The 21,025-nt window shown below is 32.5% G+C and overlaps 1 protein-coding gene across 1 annotated transcript; it reads right to left on the bottom strand.

The window, feature by feature from the left end:
• Positions 1 to 492: 492 nt before the first annotated feature.
• Positions 493 to 1,970, bottom strand: LOC127721060 (uncharacterized). The gene has a single exon (XM_052227743.1). The coding sequence runs from the start codon at positions 1,968 to 1,970 to the stop codon at positions 501 to 503; it is 1,470 nt and encodes a 489-aa protein (XP_052083703.1). The 3' UTR covers positions 493 to 500.
• Between the last annotated feature and the right edge of the window lie 19,055 nt (positions 1,971 to 21,025).

Below are 21,025 nucleotides of genomic sequence, written 5' to 3'. Positions count from 1 at the left end.
GGAAGTAGTTCCAATAAAACTTTCTTGCAGCAATTTTGTTGGTGTCCCTATGTCAGCAAGACAATGATATCCTCGTGTATTGTATTTTCGACCTACTAACACATTTCTCCGAATTTCCCTTTTATTTGTTTGAACCCAGACATGCCTAATATTTTGGGAGTCACTAGTATACTTTTGCATAAAATAATTGTATCTGAAATATATTTCGATCTTAAATATTTTTTTTTATTTGAATTCATTAGATCGATGTCACCTTTGTTTACAAAAACTGGCGTCTTGTGTTTTCGACCTATCTAATAAACGGGTCCAAAGTCGGAAATGACATGTCGTACAAATCCGGAATGGATTATAATTTGATGCCAAAGTATGTATCAAATTATTTAAAGTGTAAGAGGGGATCAAACTTATGACTTAAGGAATTAAATGGTAACATATACAACTATGAGATATAAAATATTATTTTGATATCTTTATTTGACTATTTATACACATTTCACATATCACTCTTCATACTGTAGACATGGAAGTCCATGGCATGGACAATAAAAAATACTATGACGCCTAAGAACATTCACATTACAACAAAATCTCAGATGGGTCCAGTGGTCACATTGAGGATACATACATTTACCCCACTGAGCAAAAACAAGAGACACACACTGTCTCAATGCTTCTGGGAAACGTTTCTTACATACACAACATGGTGACTCATCAGTATCTTCAATACTGCATGTATCATCAAATGAGTCATCATCTGAAATAATCAGTTTCTGTAAACCAGAAGTACCAGGTTTTGGTGACATATTTTTTGCTTTAGCAATAACTTTAACTTTTTTTGCTTTTTTAGGTTTAGTAACCTTAACATCGTTTTCCACACATGCTTTAGTTTTTTTACATTTACTTGTATTATTTACACTCTTTGGTTTCTTTTTGTTAATAACTTGTGTAATCTTTGGCTTTTTACAATGTGCTACAATATCAGCCATTACATCATCCTCAGTTATAGCTTTGCCAGAAGTAATATTTGACAAATACTTCCTCTTTTTTGTTTGTTTTTTTACAACAATACCAATATTTTTCTCACATTGTTTGAAAAAACCAGCTGGACTCTTCTGTATTTCGTTATTCGTCAAGATGTCTGTCTCATCTTCGTCAGGCAATGGATCTGCCTCATCAATCAATGTGATGTTTCCAGTGTCAGGTAAGTAAACTCTAGTGTCAGGTAAGTCGAGTCCAGTGTCAGGTAAGTCAAGTCTAGTGTCATGTAAGTCAAGTCTAGTGTCAGGTAAGTCAACTCTAGTGTCAGGTAAGTCAAGTCTAGTGTCGGGTAAATCAAGTCCAGTGTCAGGTAAGTCAAGTCCAGTGTCAGGTAAGACATATCCAGCGTCACTGTTAACAGATGGAGAATGCTCACTGTCATGGTCAGTTTGTTTGTTTTGTACAGCGTCGTCAGGGTCAACTATGTCCGTCGTAAATACCGTTGACGGAAGCAAAGTGATGGCAGACACACAGTTTTTTTCCAATGGATATATCCCTGTTTTTTCAAAGGAAGTTTTTAAGTTATGTGGCGACAAAGCCTTCACATATGCATCTGTAGCAAGTTTACCAATATTGTACCTATTGATTGGTTCTCTATGCTCACGTAAATATTTATGACAGGAATTATTTAAAATTCTGCTAAGGGGCCCAAAGCAGCCAACATCTAATGGTTGTAGAATGTGACTGCAGTGGGCTGGCAAAACTAAAATTATAATATTGTGAGCCTTTGCCCATGCAATTACGCTTAAAGCTACATGTGATTTGTGGCCATCATAAATCAGTAGAACAGGCTGGTCATCTGTTAATCCTTGAGCATATTTTATAAAATGTTCACCAAGATATTTATGAAAAATATCAGTGTTTGACCAGCCTGATCCACTTACACTACCTGATGTACCATTTGTACAATCTTCAATAAGACTGTTATTCATTCTGGCACCTGCAAATATAAGGTAAGGGGGTATTTGGGTGCCTAATGCATTTCCTGCACCTATAATTGTGACCGTTGGAGATCTCTCTGAAGTTATACCAGGAGGTTTAGATTCTTTTGCACCAACAACATTTGGTGGCTTATGCTGAAAATTTACCCCTTTCTCATCAATATTGTATATGCAATGAGGTTTATCAGTAAGATTATATTTTACAAGAATTGTTTCTAGTTCCTGAAAATAGCTATTTATATTTTCTTGTGATGCCGATTTTGCCCTTGATATGGCTAAACCCCTGGCTTTAATGGTTTTTAGCTCTGGCCATCTACCCATGAATGAGTAGAACCAATTCAGGGTAAATGGTTTGGTTTTCTCTCTAAGCTCCATGTACACGGCATAATCTGTGGCCAAGTCAACAACTTCAGATCTTGTGTATCTGCAATTAAAAAAATAATATAATAATAATAATAATAATAATTATAATTAATAATAATAATAATAATAATAATAATAATAATAATAATAATAATAATAGCAATTAATGTTATTACAATAATAAATATTATTATAATAATATTTGGACGAAAAAAACCTATATATGTACATGCATCTGACACAAATTATTTAAATAAATATGAAAATGAATGGAATCCAAAAATATATTTTTCAATGAAAAACAAGCTGTTAGCATTTAAAAAAAAATTAATTTGAAATTCCTGAAATATTGCATTTATTTCCCCTCTTTTTAAAATTTAAACTAACCCGTAACCAAAATTTGCCATCATTTTTATGTGGTCAACCAGTCTTGCTTCTTGCTCTACATCCAATGTTGGGGCAGGGCCAGACTTTACTACATCTACACCAACCCTTCCAGAAACTCTATCAAGGAGGGTTGACTTTGGCACTCCATATACTTTGGAAGCCTTGTAAACAGTCATGTTTTTATTCAAGACTTTAGTCAAGGCATTGTGAAGTGAGGTTGGGGAGTACTGTCTGTAATCTTTCCTAACAGACTGTTGTTTCTGTAATTAAAAATTAATCATTATTTTATTTTTTAGTAAAAAACTGTAAGGATCATGCAATTTTCCGGATTGAAAATAACTTTAAGTATGACGACTAACCACATGACAGTCACGTGACTTAATGACCTAGGTGTGAACTTCTTATGCAAAAAGTCTTCATGCATATTTATAGAATATTTGTTTATTTTTAATAGATTCTTTTGGAGGGTAGAAAAGGTATTAGTGAAAGTATACAAAAATGTGATATCAAATAGAAAAACGTAAATACTTACTTGTAATAACTTTACTTGGAACATCTTCGCCACACGTGGAATTATTTGTTATTGTTACTAAGTATAGCAGCCGATTATGACGTCACGCGGGCACGCGCAGCATACGGGAAGTGAAAGTAGGATTAGGTCGAAAACGTAAGACGGTCGAAAACACAATACGAGACGATACAAACAAAGCACCAAGGAGTTAACTTTAACCTCATTGTGCATGTTCTGTGTAAAAATGGCTAATCTGACGGCATAGTCTTGCCTTGGAGCTTTGAATTTGATTTTTCCAGCTACTGTTGAAACACAGCAATGTTTGTATTGATTTTGAATATGTTCATCCTTAACATGGTGAGGGAGCTCTGTGATAATGTTGGTTACAATATTGGTTATGTCGTGCAAAGGTTCGCCGGCAAACACTTCATATTTTAGAATGTGTTGTTCCTCTGATGTTGATTTTGAATGTTCACACATTAGAGCGTTGGTCTTTGGACATCTTCTAAAGTGTCTTGAAAAACCTATCGCAGATATTTTCTGCATGAGGCTGATGGAGACGCCTCTGGCTCCAAGAACATCTTCCAGATTGTCTATTTTGAGTTTTACAATGGGATTGATGTTGTTATTGTTTTATGTTGTAGTGGTTTAGCTGAATATTTTTTGGCAGAGGGTATTTCACAAAATGCAGCTAAAATGTCCACCTCGCTGCTGGCCATGTTCGAATTGCCAAGCAGGACTATCACCACTTTACAATATGCAGACATTATAAGTTGGAATGCAATTTCTTTAAAGGAATGTTGAGTTCCTCCAGATCTGCTATTCTTAAATGGAAATAATTTAAATGGTCCTTGTATGAACTTTTTGAATTACCAAAATTATATAAAATTTGGGCTTTTCCACAATGGATACTACATCTTTTGATTTTTCTTCCGTTTATTGTCCGATCATCGCTTATACAGAATTAACTAATGGTTGACTAACAATCGGAACTGTTAAAACTCTTTTTCCCAACTTTTTCAGAAAAAAATGCATGTCTTGTCAATATTTTGTTCTTCTTCTATGGATATGCACAGGCACAGTATGAATAACCTTATTCTGGAATTCAAAATTATCAAAAATAACATATGCACATTACATTTTCGTGTCAATAGAACATATGGAACAACTTGTACTTAAGGATTCTTTGAGTTAAATAACAATTTTAAAAGTTACTGTTAAAGTGTTCGTTGAGAAGACACTAACTTTTTTGTAATGGAAATATCTAATAGAAGGGGTTTGTAATGTGGAAGGGCTTATATGTTTAAGCTTATGTGTAGCATATACTTCGATAACTTTTTGTGAACAGTTGTGTCCTGTTGTTACTATCTGTAAACCAATAATTTTATAACAACATGCCAGCCAACAATGAGTCAAGATGGTAAGGTGTTTTCGGAAATGTTTATATAATGACCAGTGCAAAATAGTCAAAATAAGTAGGGGGCAAGTTCTCTAATCTTTATTATATTTTTTCAAAAAAGATGAGAATGACCCAAATAATCTAGTTTTATCAATAGAAATGATCCTACCTAACGGTGAGACAGAAGCAGCTGAATATAACAGGTGAGTTCTCCGTGATTGTTTGTCAGAATTTTGAAAACGACTACCACAGTGTACTACAGGCAAACTATCGATTCAACGCCACCGTTTCGAAGGAATTAGAAGAATTGTGTATGGTCAATTACAATGTGGAAACCAACATTGTTTGAAAGATTTATCAGGTCACAACTCTAATGACTATTTTATAGAGCCAACAACAGTATCACAGTTGACAGCTTTCTTTTCTAGAGAGGAAATTATCAATGGATTGAAGCATAGGTTTGAGAGAGTAAAAGCAAATGTAAGCAACAAAGATGTTTATGACTGTTACATTTATAAACAAATGATCTAAGAATAAGGTCCTCTTGGTTATGATAACTCAAACAATATTTCTTTCATTTTTAACACAGATGGTTTACCAATTTTTAGAGTAGTAAAACATTTTTAGCTGGCCTATTTTAATGGTGGTGAATGAAACTCCATACCGAATGAGAAAGTCAATTTAAGGTTGAACTAATGTCTGTGAAATCGACCTCGATCGATGATGCTTTGAATTCAATATCGTTTATATCCTTTTTTGGTCCATTGTGGAAAAAGTATTGTATTGGCTACATCATTTCATGGTTTTTAAAAATTCTGCATAAAATATGATTTTTTTTATTTTGTTGATCACTTAACTTCTTGATACACATATACCCGCAAAATTCGGGAAAATGAGTTCATCCATGAAATCCAAGGAAATGAGGACACTAACGAATAACTTTGTATAGGAGATGTGGGATGATTGCCAATGAGACAATGGGCTTAAATGACTTTGATGTAGGTAACCATACGAACCGTCTATACAATGAACAAAATACATACAGTATAATTAGTCAATAAATCATATCTATAAATATACCGTAAGCTGTACTGAAATGTTCAAAATGAACGAGTATTTTCACAAAGAGTCACAGTGGTAGTTGTTTTGTCTTAGGTTTTGGAGAGGTATATGATAGACAACAGTTCACAAATAAAATTTGGAAACAAAAATGTTTTGAATCGTTTTCAATTCCATTTCAAATTTTCATGTATTAAAATATCCGAAGGTATTTGTTTAATTAATTTAGCGACATATTTCCTAGTGAGGCGATATTCGGTAAGAGTTATCTCCCGTCCATTAAGACTTCTGCGATAGATTTATTACATATCACAGACTACTCTCATGATAAGTTCAGCTGTGATATATTTATTTTGTTCATACATTATTCTTAAAATATTTGGTTAATACACGCTGAAAGGACGAGTGTTTTGTTGAAATTTTGTGCAACTTAAGTAGTTTGATGCACTTGATGTTTCGTTTGATAAATTTAGACTACATGTACGCCAGACAACAACCACCTTTTGAAATACATTATTATAGGTGATATTTGGACTTTGTAGTCTTTTGGTACATTATAAACTCATTTTAATTTTATAATTAAATTCCTTTAAATTTTATTAGAAAATTACTTATCGAGAATTAAAATTCATAACAATCATCTGCACGGGACACGAATTTTACCAAGCAACAGTACAACAGTACCAATTTCCGAAGCAAAGCACCATAGTTTCATCGATGCATATTTAATAAAACACACCCGTACTGACATGCTAATATATAGAAAAACTTAATTTTTTAACAATCAAATCAAAATGATTTCAAGATGGATGTCTACATTTCTGTAAGAGGACGAGGACCTACATGATGTATAGCATATCGTCAAAGTCTAAGGATTGCACTAGAAAGGAGGACGGAATTTTATTTTAAACGTTTTCCGCATTTTAATATTAAAACTATGAAGTTGAATATATGTAACTAGCATCACATTTGCCTGTACAGAACATTACAACAGTATGTGTTTTCATTCAAATTTTGTTAATATAAAAATTAGCAGAGATTTTTCCGAAAATCAGACACGGTTTAATTCTCAGAAAATCTTCAACGAAACATGTTTTCTTTGTTTTTATTTTGTATTGTTTTGAAATCATTCTTTTTGGCTTTATATATACTATGGTGTTGTATAGTTTGTTCTGCATAAAAGACTTTGGTTTTAGGTTTGTACGTCCGTCAGTTCGTAGGTCCCTTTCCGTATCAGTTAATATGTGATTTGTAGGTAGTTATCTTATGAAGTAACCATACTCTTGTTATTGTAGTTCTTTTTATATGTGGCGGACAATTTCCTTATATATATATATTCCTCACCAAGGTTAAAGACCAAACAGTCTATTTCGTTTTTCCAGTGACGTTTTCTAAAAATTTTGAGTCAAAGTATTTCATGATTTGGGAATACAATATAGTGAACAGCATTGAGGGTTACCGACATCGTTTTGTCCCTATAGCAGCCTCATTATTTTTTCCACAATATGAATATTAAATGGTTGTTATTTAAAACTTCAAATAATCCATAAATATCGAACATACAACCATGATTATTTTTCTATTGTTCAACAGTAGATTTGAATCTATAATAGAGTTTATGTTCCAAGGTGTTTTGATCTCTTAAAAAGTATGATTTATTTCGTTCTCCCCAAAAATAATATGTAAAAATGAAAACGTTTTCAGTATTAAAAATTATCTACCAGTGAAAATTTCTAGGGGCAAGTGCTTTCTGTACTATTTCAAATATAGCCCCAAAAAGTATGTCACCCAACTTTAAAAAAAAAATAAAGAATAAATTTCATGTTTCTTTCTTATTTGTTTTTAAGAAAAACAGCTGTCTTTCTTATGAACACTGAATCTGATGTAATAGTTCAAGTAGATCGCAATTTTTGCAAATATCGCCATTTTGACTTATGGAACCCACATTCACATTTTTAGTAATAACAACACCTACTATATTATTCCATAATACATGTATAAAAGATCACATTTGTATGTATCAGTATTTGTAAGATCTCATTCTGTTGCCACACAACATTAGCCTTTGGAAAAACCGTCCGTTGCAATATAAAATTAATCGAAAGTACTTACTACTCCGCTAAAAAAAAGTTTGTTTTAACTCTCATCCCTCGACGCTTTGGCAAAACTAATGAGAATAACATAAGATTAAAAGAAAGGGGACACTGTCTGACCTACTTATATCATGAGACTATTAGACCATAGATGTGTGGTCTTTTTTTTTTGGCTCGTCACTTTCGGAAGTAAAAAAAATTACAGCTCAAGTCTGATGTAAGGGAAAAAAGTTCGGCCCTAGTTAGCAATAAATGAACCCAGAGGTATCCGGGGACTATCGACCTCATTGGTATCAAAATTTGGCGAGATAATCCAAGAAGAACAGACACCTGAAGGAAAACAGAGTGTCAGACATAGCTGATAAGAGTGGGATCCGACCAAGATTTCTTCTTATGTCATGAAATGCATCATGTTTTAACCTTAGTGTTTCGAATAATTTATCGTTTTATATACAGTAAATTTACAGAAAAAAAACATATCAATGATATTTAATGTCAACACAAAAGTACTGACTGGGCTAGTGAAACATTCGGTGACGAAACGTCCACCAGCAGTGACATCGACCAGTGCTGTAACACTGTGAGCTGTGAGTTTGTCAATAATTGCAAGGATTCTTTTCATATCACTGGTCATCACCTACATGTTGTTAATTTTTCCAGATATTTATTGTACCATCTTCCCACATTTCCATCTGTCATTACATGCATTAGAAAGTCATAGTTATGGGGTTGTCCTGAAAAGTATTCGTCTGTCTCTATTGCCTTAATTGTCTACCTTGTGTCATACTACGTCATGTAAAAGTAAACCATCATTCCTCACGGTACTCCAACCTCGAATAAAATTCAACTTTTATAATATAGATACGTAGATAAAATGCTTAGGCAAAATCAATTTCTCTCCTAATTTGTATTTCGTCTTAACATGTATTCCCACCAATGCGAATTTAAAATATCGACGTTCCACCATTGAATTAATATGTCTTCAACCACAATTCCTTCTTGTTATAATCAATAATTAGTAATTGTCTTTTGAATTATTGGGTAAAGAATCATTGTCTTTGACAGACACCAAGTAACTCGACTGTAATTGTGAGAGTGTATTCCCTTGTCAATCATCCACATCTTGTGAGGGGAATAAGATATTTTATGTTTTTCAAAGGGTTAAGAGATGATTCCTAGTCCATATATCATGGATATCTTGTGGAATATTAATTTTAGTCCAAAAAAAAAATGCATGTTTCAATATAAAAATCTTTATATTTTTTTCTTTCCAATATTTGGGTAAGGCTTTTAGAACATGACATAGTTCAGTGATCCAATTTTTTCAGTTTATTTAATACATTATCAGAAATTTCTTATTTATCATCAATTACATCATTAACAAAAATAATGTGTTCTTTTACTCAATGACTAAAATGTAAACTTTTGTCAAGAATCTTTATATATTGATTTCCCAATATAACTTGTGTCCTTATATTTCTATAATTATCAAGTTCATTGTCTACCCCCTCTTTTTTTTAATTCAATAATTCAAGATTTTAATGTAAAAAGTAGGCAAATATTTTAGGTTTTCGAATGATTTATGAGAACCAAGATTTATCGGTTGATTTTTTAACCCATTTTTTTATAGTCTCAATGTATGCATCAATATCTGTTATTTTATATCCCCTTCAATATAATCTCTTTTTAACCCTGCGCGTAAAACTTTCTCACGTCTATCCTCCCATAAAAATAACATAAGATTTTTGAAACTTGAGATATAGTCTCTTTGCTTAGATATTTATTAATGAATCAACATATGCTATATTGGGAATAACTAGTGTTTTGATTAAAGGGATCTTACCAATCATGCTCAATTATTGTTTCGTTCAATCGTTTACTGATTGTTCAGTCTATATATTTATATCAAGTATTTCACATTTTTGTTCGTTAAGGCCGAAATAAATAAATAAAGACTTTTAACGTTATTCTTCCAATTAATGCTTTCAAGTTTAACTTTGCAGTGTGTGAGTTTACCTAGCCATATACCTTCTGTTTTGTTTCTGTTGAGTTTTAGTCCAGAAATAGATCCAAAGGTTTTAATTAGGTTAAGTGCAAGCCTTATTTCATCTTTAATCTTAACAGGAGAGTTGTATCATCTGCTAGTTGTAATAATTTTAGGCTATGAGTTTTTTTTATCAAGTTGCATTTGTATACCTTTAAGATCATTATCATGTCTTATTCTGCAAGCAACTTTTTCAACTGACAGAAAAAAAAACAACAAAGCGCCAAAAGGCCATCCTTGTCTAATTACCCATTCAATTCCAAAGGTTTCTGAGATCCACCCATTATTAAGAATACATCTTTTTATATCATTATATAGTGTTTTGACCCGCTTTTTACATGACTCATAAAATCCAAAATTGTGTAATGATTTGAACATTGAGTCCCATTCAAGTGAGTCGAATGCTTTCGAAAAGTCTATGATTACTATAATAGCTCCGTTTTCAGCATTATCTATAATATTTTGAATTTGACGTACTTTAAATACTATATAGCGATTTTTTAAGTGCCAGATAAAGTTTCTTTATCATAACAGACGTGAGACACTTTCAAGACAATATTCTTTACTTTTGGCCAAAACTGTCGATAGAACTCGACAGTTAAACTATCTTTGCCTGGAGTTTTGTTTGATATCATATTATAAATAGAAGATGTTATTATTTTATCATTAACTTGCTTGCTTTTAGAAAGGGTTAAAGCGTCGTGAATATGGATATTTTTTATATATGTCTTTAAAATTTCAGTACGTGCAGCCCTCGGCTGCTTATTGTGCAAATTAGCGGGAGGAAAGGCACCTTATTCAAAACTGACAGTGACTTTTCCATAGAATAAACAAATAAAAGACTATGTACAGCCATATATTTGCTTTCATGTTACACACAAACAATTTTGACGTGCCTTCAAACATGCAGGTATCACACATTTGTCATAATAAGCGGTGTGTACATGCTGAACATATCTCACTTGAACCTGATCATGTCAACAAAGACCGACAAATATGCCGCGGACGTTATCCTGTTCACTGCAAAACTCATCTGTCATACCCTGATTTCATCTTTTCAAAAGGAACAACAGTTGAAATAAACAATCCTTATGCACACACTTTATATATATATAAGTTGTTGTTCAGTGGTTGTCGTTTGTTGGTGTGGTTCATAAGTGTTTCTCGTTTCTCGTTTTTTATATAGATTAGATCGTTGGTTTTCCTGTTTGAATTGTTTTACACTAGTCTTGTTGGGGCCCTTATAGCTTGCTGTTCGGTGTGATGCTCCATGTTGAAGACCGTACTTTGACCTAAAATTGTTTACTTTTTACACATTGTGACTTGGATGGATAGTTGTCTCATTGGCACTCATACCACATCTTCTTATTTATATATACAATATTAACACTTCTAAAGTACAGCAACATTCAAAGGAAGATGCTCACAATGAAAACCACAGATGTAAATTTTGTATTTTACTATTTTCATCACATCTTCTCAGATTGAGGTACCTTTGGATCAGCAATACCTCTGCGATAATGAATTTTATGATATGTTGCAGCATGCAGATCATATTTTCTCTGACGTGTTGCCGTCCTGAGACATTTTGTCTCTTTTAACATTTTCCATTTGCTGCAATTAACACCAGCATGTTGGTTTTGTTTTAGGTGCTTTATGACAGATGAGCCAGTTGTAAGCTCTGCACCCAGTACCTTTGTACGGAGTATGGTTGAGTTACAGAATTTGTGATTTCTCAAGTGGACCTTTGTGCAAAGACGACCTGAGAAATTTCTACTGTGAGTTACTATTTTGGGATTGCACCTTTGTAATGTACGATTAAATGCCTCACATTTTTTAGTTGAAGTTAAAAAGGGTAAAGGAGTAGGGCCACGAAGGGTTAAAAACGGCCCTGTCTCAGAAATTGACGAAATTACTGCAGAAGGATCACTAACTAGTGTAGTTCATAAATCGATAACCATTAGACTTGTAACTGTGTTTGTCTAGTTTTCCAAAAAGACCAAGGTACAATGGTATTTCAGCCATTTGCGCGTAACGTTAAAATTGTTTTCATTAACGTTCTAGTAACTTTATAATCATTTTACCACAAGAATTTTTTTACAAAATATTTCTCCAATCTCGTCCATATATCTTGTTTTTTTTTTACTCTTTTAACAGAAACTTACTAATATTAAGGTTTAAGCTACACATAAGCGCTTCAATTAAATTTTGTATAGGTGGCCCGAATACTCGTTTTCTGTATTGATATTCACGAAATAGAAATTGCAGAGACTATGTAAACAAACATAATTCCATAGCATAGATTAAATTAAAAGCCATAAAGGATTTTAAAACATATGCAATGAATGTCTCAAATGAGCAGAAGGAATTTAGATTGAAAGCTGTAAAATATCTTGGCGAGCGATGTACAGTCGTATAAAAGTATGAGGATAGTTGATCACACCACATCATCTTATTTGTATATGGAAAGAAAACCGTGATTCCCTTAAACACAGAAAAGTTTATTTTCTAGTAACGAAGTAAAAGATGAAAACACAGATACAGATAAACATTGTGTATAGACAGTACATAGCATTACATGTACTTCAATAATCATAGAACACATTATAATTGTACAGAAGTCATCAGACACCAGAACCACGCGTGCACTCATAAACATCATTCTCATTCCGGAGGATTACATGCTTACTCTCAAAGCAAAATTCAGAATAAAACACTTGAATGAACAACAGTTTCATATAATACTGCCATTCATACGTCACTAACCACATTACATAGTACTGCTATCTCTAATTGTACCTAAAGCGCATGAAATATGTAGTCATCTGTAAAAATTGAAATATAATTCTTTTGAATGGTTCAATGAATCCTATTTATATTTTCCCAGAACTTTTTTACTAGACAAAGTAATAGTTTAAAGGCAGTGGCTATTTTGCCGGCGCCGCCAAAATTGAAAATATTCTATTTTGCCAACTCTCGGTAAGCGGAAGCGAGCATGCAAGTAAAAAAAGATTTTGTTTACAGATATGCAATTCAAAACTGACTATTATTTCAAAACTAAATTTAATTTAAACATTTTTGATTTTGAAGCTATGTGATTGATTTTTTAAGACTGTATAGCGTTTTTATCAAATCGATATGCTATGAGATTTTTGTCTTTAATTATTTTTGACAGCATAGTTCAAAAATTTGAGATTTTATTCTCTTGCATACATGTAGCATTAGACTGATTTTAGAAGTAATTTCAACTACATGTTTTGATATGATTTCATTGCTACAAATGGATGCTCAATAGTTTTTATTTTAATTCCTTTTTACAAATTCTTATATTCACTTGGACTTATAAATATTTTAAACGATTATATGTATCTTAAATATTGTGATATTTATAATATTCAGCTACATGACGAATAATAATTTGATTCTTTTATGTTGACAATGCACATTTTCGTAGTCTTTTTCACAAGTAAATATTAAAATTCAGTCTTTACAAAGAACCGGCAAAATAACAAATTCACTATATTGCCGGCGCCGGCAAAATAGTCATTGCTATCGAAATATGCTATTTTGCTTGTTTTAATTAAGACATTTTAATCAAAGACGACAAAATAGCATATTTTCTATTTTGCCGGCGGCGGCAAAATAGCCACTGCCTAGTTTAAAAACCTCAAAAATTTGACAGAATACTCATTCTCAGTTGTCCATTGTGGACGATTTTAATTAGCGATTTAGCTATATTCAATTAAATCTATCCGACTTTTGCATGTTTCTATCAATTACGTTTTAAAAAAAACAAATACTTTTATTATTTTATGATTCGTGTTCTCGTTAAAGGGGCTACGAGATATAGAAAAAAACAGATTTTTTTTTGTTCAATCATTAATGAAAGTGAAATAGTGAAATAATAATTCGCTTTTAGCAGCCAGTTTGGTTCAGTTTTGTCAAAATAAGCAAAGAAACATCGCTAAAGAATTATTCACTTGCAAGTGGATAATTCGACCTCAATAAATCTGTATTCATGTGAAGTTCAATTTAACCCCTTAGCTAGAGATAGGTTACGCATAAATTAGGCGTGTTCAGGTATTAAAAGAAAAAGAATGTCAACAATGGAAGTGAAACAAGGGTAAAACATTTGGTTGACTGATTCGAAATACAAAAACCCATTCTTATACAGGTAAAAACGATTATTAAAATATTGATTTAACCTATAATATCAAATCAAACAGACCTAGAAAAATCCAATTGCACGAGTTTGCTATCTATTTATATTTTTGTTTATGTTTATATCGGGTAAGATGACCGTCGGCAGTCTTCAGAAGGTCACCACGATGGTTGATTAGATGGCGTCTAGACTAAAATACACACGAAATGCTGATACATACTATCGAGTCTATGCACCATAAATTGTTTATTTTATACTTTTTTTAATTTGGATATACGTTGTAGTATGTTATAAGTCGAATATGAGAATTTGAGTCAATCATTGAACATGAATTTGACAGCTAATGTCCCTTTAAGTTTTAAACTGAAATTCTTTTTTAAGGTTTTCACAATTGTCAATTTATTCTTAATTAGCTTTTATCTAATAATCGTAACTAGTCTTGCTCGTGGTTAAAGTGTTCCGGTATTCCGCATACAACTATCATTCTTATCTCGAAAAAAGTTCGAGTGTACTTTGTTATTATTTTTATCATCATTTGGTCAAATCAAACAGATTCATGCCTCAATCCGTATGAAAAAAAAGATGTGATATTATTGCAAAGAAGACAACTTTCAACCAGATACCGAATGACGTGCATGGATTCATTTTAAAACTAACAGAAATCCATGAATATCAGTTTTTTTTTTATTTGGCGTTGATTGTAACGCTATAAGTGTATGTAAGCTGCGTCCATTCAAGTAATGTATTATCTTTAACTATAATTAACATACAAGATCAATTATTTTCGTCTATATATAAAAAGAGATGTGGTATGATTGCCAATGAGACAACTCTCCACAATGTTTGTTTTCTTTAAAGTGAAATGAAATGTGAACTATTTCTCATGGATATGTTATATTAACCTGTGAAAATGTTTTAAGAGTTTTCAAAAAGTTTGCTTAGTTGCAAAAAGTACGATATAAACAAATAGGTTTCAAAAAGATGAGCAAGAGGAATACTGCGATAAACGTCAATGTGACAGCTACCTAACAATAATAAAATTAATATTCTATTCTTCAACTACACTCTGCTCACTGTCACTTTCGTCAATGGCATGTGGGATAAATGCTGCATCTTCAATAGAAGCTCCTCAATTCTGGACTCCATGTGTGATGTCCAGATAATGTCTTGTATACCCTAGATACCAGAGTCTATAGGCAATGTGCGCAAATTAACATGTTTTCGTACGGAATATGCATCTAACTTGCCGCTGGACGTTAAACAGTCATCCGTCATCATGAGACAAACAACTCTAGTAGTAAAATGTTGTGTTTCTTTTGATATTCAATATTCTTTTTTTTTTCTTTTTTCCCAAAAGTGAAATAATAGACGCGTTTACTACAACTACAAATATCTTCTCAAACGATGTTAAAATCTTTAATCATTTATTTAATTATGTTTAAAGTCATTATTGTACTGTAACTTTGGAGAGATATGATTGATAGTTGTTTGACGAACGTCCAGTGGCAAATACATCATGCATATTTATGACGGAAAGCAATTTAGAGAATCTATTTCAAACAGGAAACAAGAAATCGCATGTGTTGTCATTGAACATAAGAGAAAATTTTCCAAAAAGGGGGTTTTGGGTCGGGCAATAAAGAATCATAAGACCAATAAAATCATACAACACCATGAACATATAGAGGCGACAAAAAAAAACAGCAATAACAAAATATAAAAACAGGTAACTACAGATTGAACACGAACTTCGGGCTACCACAAGAAACGAAAAAAATCAGAAATATAAAGATATCTCATAGATAATTTATTCATAGTAAGCAGCCATTTTTGTTGGTCGCTTGTTACAGAGTCTCACTCAAATTTAAAAGAGACCACCAAAAAGGGACCAAATAAACAATTGATCCTTGTATGCGTTCTGATCAATTATGCACGCTATCCCGCGTGAATATCAGATATTTATTTGAATGTACCCAAGCTATATGATTGTGACGGATAGTTTTGTTTCATCTTTATTTCAGTTTTCATTGAAATAAATATTTTTTCTGGTTGAATGTCACGGACAGTATACACCATGCCCTCTCATGGCGTCGTAATTTTTATTTTAATTAAAGAAATATTGAAGAGCTTATTTAACCACTGTGCAATATGATATCAAAATTCTCACGTGGTTTCTTCTTATGTCCTACGAGTTCTGTTACCTATTTACACCATCCGTAGTAATTATTTAAAATGTTAACTTGGCATGCCATATACATGATAGAAAATGCGGACGTGAAAGAAAGCACTTCATCAAAGCGTCAAGATGAGATTACATTCCGTATAGGTTACATTACGACGATTTCGTCTTTAAAAAACAAAATACGTGTATCTAAAAGGAAATTTGTATTAAATTTTATGTTGACACCCATATCGATCTGCTGGATGTAGAATTTTACGGAAAAAACTACAGCTCTAATTTGAAACTGTCATATTTTTGTTTGCATAGCACAGACCGGGCTAATTATAACAAACAAACGTGGAAATGAACTTTAAAATAATTTGCAAATAATTTTTATTAATTTTTATTTCCACCAATTTGTCTTGATTTCTAATAAAAAAAAGTTATGAGGGCGTATCTATCCGTGTTTAAAAACCTCGCCGGATCGGCGGTTAACTAAAAACAAATTTAAAGACTTGTTTTTCCATTTTTTTCTTTTTTGTTTGTTATAAATAAGAAATTAATAAATCATAGAATTTATTCTATTTATAGCAATTGTACAAGTTCTTGGTACAGTTATTTCGTCACAGAATCTATCGTACCTCGGAAATGGCGGCGTTGAATCAGGATTTGCTTCTTAGCAAAAGTTAAATTTTCGATGTGGCCATAGGCCTCGACCACGCTAAATATTGTTGCAAACTGAGTCAAAGTGTCAAACAATCAAAATAAGAGTAAAATTACTTTGGTAATGTGTGTGTGTGAAATTCTTTAAGAATTTAGACATTTTGAGCGTTCCGGTTTGATTTCGGGTATTACGTCACGTTAATGACGTCACAAAAATTTGATTTTATACTATAATAAAAAAAAAACGGGTACCAGCTCCAAATTAACGTTTTGGACCTAACAGTACATTAATGCAATTCTCAACAAGAACCTCATCATCACTTGTCATTTGTAGAGGCTCTTCATTTGGAAGAAAGCCCCTTTGCTAGTGATCTGATGACATATAGGAGATTTTACGGAATTCCCTTTTCCGCGCTTGCGCAATGAACTGGCCGTCAAAATCCGCCATACTTGTTATTGTTGTTGTCATGGGCGGGAAAATATAAACAATGGAAAGAGAAAAAAAGTTGTCTCCGTATGCATACGGGTTACCGGCTGAGGCAAGAACAAGATATAAGGAGAAGTTAACTTTCAACAAAGAAACCGAAACCCTTCCTGATTCTTACACAGTTTCCAATTCTGAATGGGTGAACGACCCGAGTATGTGGCCTGAACTTGACTTCGGTCAAGTTTATCTGTAACTTATTGAAACTCCGGCCATGTTTAGCAAAAGTTCTATGAAAGCATATAAAAGCTTAGAAGCATATAGGTAGAGTCACTTATTTTTTTTCCGCGTTTCAACATTGAATGAGAGAACGACCATTTAATTTGAAAAGGGGATCTGGGCACCAGTTAACAAAATGGGGAATTCGAAGATCCTCATAAACGAGTGTCACTCGCATTTATGGGTATTAAAGTAAACCCCCTAACCAGAATCAATATTCAGTGGTAGAAATATAAACTTTGGATTTCATGGCATGTTCTCCCAAATGACAATGTTTTGCCCTTAGTAAAGACACCATAACAGAATCACATCATATGCGTAATTGGGTCCCCTTTTTTCAACAACTATCCAGACTTACAAATGTAGTTAATTTGGCACCATCTGTTCATTTAAATCAAAACTAGCTACTTAAATAATAATCTTTAATTTTATCCAATAAAACTTGAATATTCTTACATTTTATATACAGGAAAAAGAATTTTTGAGCAAAAAATAAGTATCCCCTTCCACATTAGATGGTTTTTCTCAGGCTGTTTTTTTTTTCTTACGATTTAAAATTATTAATTTTCAGTGTTGTATAAATTTACTCATTTTGTAAGCCCTATTTTTTGGCCTTCTATAGCTCAAATTGTATGATTCTGCTCATTGTAGACAGTTTTACTTTCACATAGATATAGAGTTTTTCACAACTTTTCCCTTTTGGTGAATGTCTGTTTAGTAAGCTATCAATCCACATCTCCTTATCTATTTACTGTTAAGTGATGCTAGTATTGATACAGTGAAAGCAAGATGATGTCTCTTTTACTGTATCTATGTGCAGAAATTCAAAATATTGTCCTTAAGAGGATATGAATGATCATTAATCATCAATGCTTTTGAGGGCAGAAGGGTGGGGGCAAGGGCTGGCTGCCCTTCTATTTAGGGCAGGCTGGAACACTGATAATTGTTTGCACACCTTTTCACTTTATGCAAACGTTGACTCGTGTTCAACCTTCCAACTTAACTTTGTCCTAGCTTATTTTTTTAGTCTATAAATGTAGTTGATTTAAGATGAGGGATTATCATACCTGCTTCAACAAAAGATGAGTTAAAATGTCAAGTTTTTAATCAATTTGTCATATTATCATCTCGGACTCATATAATTTAGAAAATCATATTACATGTATTATTTTTTTATTTAGCATACACATTTCTGTCATTTTCATTGTGGAGTTTATGACCTTGGGGATGACCAGAACTCTTTACACACTAATCAAATATGAGGGAGGATAACCTTAGGAATCATGTGTGCATAACATGGTATGTATATTATTATCCTATTTAGATAGGGTGGGGATTGTTATCAACAAACAGACTAAATTAATGGCCTAAAGTTAGACATTTCTCATGGCATGCACGTGTACAAGCCATTTTCTTGAAAGTTAAGCAAGTCGGATGCAGTCTTTAATTTCAAACAGTTTTGATTGCTGTTCCTTGTACGTGGGTTCGATTCCCACCCAAGACTTACATTTACTATGTTACTTGTACCCATACTATATATTAATGCATGAAATTGTTCAGTTTTTTACATGTTAAAATTGTTCAAAATTTCTTCAAATTTAGTGTTTGACATCGTTTGTTATCTTTAAAAATCTGAATGTCATTTATTATTTAGAAGAAAATATTTAAATTTTTTATACATGCATTTGATAAGATAATTAATGACATCATTTGCATTATTTTTTTTTTCCTGTTCAGTATTTCAGTCAAATTTACTTTATCATAAATATGGGTACACATAACATTTTTGCTAGTGCAAATGGAGGAAACTGCCTTGTGCCTCCACCAGGAATATCCATCCAAAGTTGTGAAAAGTTTATTTTTAAATATTTCTAGTTAATTAAATATATAAATATATATATATATATATATATATATATATCACATAGAAAATTATTTATGCGTATTCAAAGTACATTTGAAAAAAAATAAATTTAAGCTTACAAAACTATATTTTTGTCCGACTTTTCTATTGTTATTTTATAAGGGGACGAAGTCCACTATTACAGTAGAAAAATCAATAAAACAAAAACAAAAAAAAACAAAAAAACGGGAAAATTTCCCGAAATTTTCATTGTACTAATGAACTCAAAATCGTTAACTTTTTTTTATTTTCCCGCATCTGCGCAAAAATCTTTTCCGGTATCGTTTAGGCTCGGGATTTTAGTAAAATGTTATGGGGACGTACCTTATAACAGTAAGCAAATCAATAAAACTATCAAAAATCAATATACTAATAAAATCATAATCGTAAACGTTTTTCTAACTTCCAACAGCTGCATTTTCACTGTTCCGGTTCTGCTGACGGAAGATGCCATGTAAGTCACAACGATTTCCCGAAAATTTATATTTATGAATACCAAACAGAATATGGACAACCACACAATAACAATTAAATTTGTATCCTTTTAATGTCCTTTTTAAATTCATGGTAGACTTTTCTTTAATTTTATTTTGTTATTCGTTTGATATTTAAAGAAAAGACATAAAGATTCAAAAATGTATGAAGTCATTATAACAGTTGTCAATAGGTCATCGCCCTGATTGAGGATCATTTTAACACTTGTCGGTCATGATACAGTTCCGCTCCTTAACAACTCGAAACTCGAAACTGGTCGATGCTTCATAAAAACTAGTCTTCTTGTTTACATTAAAATAACAGCGTTTTCCGTCCTTTTTACCATTTAAATGTACAATTTTTTAATTCAGATTTTGATGTGATAAAAAACGTTACCTGAGCGTTTCTTTGTTTACATTGCAAATGACGTCACAACTTTTAAATTCCCTAACAATAGGACCAACATCGGAGACGTTTCCGTATTTCCTTTTCTTTTCCAACATATTCTGAAGTTAAAATATTCCTTTAGTTCTCTGGGGAAACTCATCGCTGATCAATCAGGCAGGTGTTTGCATTTGTACAAAGATCCGTAATAAGCAGTTAGTAATCATCAAACATCTGATCGATAACTGGATACCATAAGAAGAAGTCGACTTTGTATGTTCTGTTATCTGAACATACAGGGTTTTTTTAAAACCAGGGATCTCACTTTTTTGTGTATACACTGGCAAAAATGCCACACGTGTGTACATGCGTGACACATGCGTTTCACATGTGTGTCACACGCATGTGAAAGAGACGTTTCATGCCACGCATGTGATACATGTGTGGAAAACACATGTGATACGCATGATACACACATGTGATCATGCGTTTCACATGTGAATAACATGCGTAAGGAAATACACCTGTGATACATGCGTGATTACTGCATTTAAAAGGCATGGTGTCTGTATTAAATATTTTTCAAAATGTCCTCCTATTTGTCCAATTACCATGATTGTTGACATGTATCTTAGTTCTCAAGTGAATTACATGCGTTTTGTAACACATGCGTTATACATGTGTTTTCTATATATATACACAGGCAAATTTTGTGCACGTAAATTGTGAGATTCACCTCA

This window comes from Mytilus californianus, unplaced genomic scaffold, assembly GCF_021869535.1.
Source record: "Mytilus californianus isolate M0D057914Y unplaced genomic scaffold, xbMytCali1.0.p SCAF_12, whole genome shotgun sequence".
In the NCBI taxonomy this organism is placed as follows: Eukaryota; Metazoa; Mollusca; class Bivalvia; order Mytilida; family Mytilidae; genus Mytilus; species Mytilus californianus.
This window is presented reverse-complemented; position numbering and strand designations above follow the sequence as displayed.

Coding starts and splice junctions, on each gene's coding strand:
- LOC127721060 (XM_052227743.1), bottom strand. CDS start 1,970: ATGAATAACAGTCTTATTGAAGATTGTACAAATGGTACATCAGGTAGT.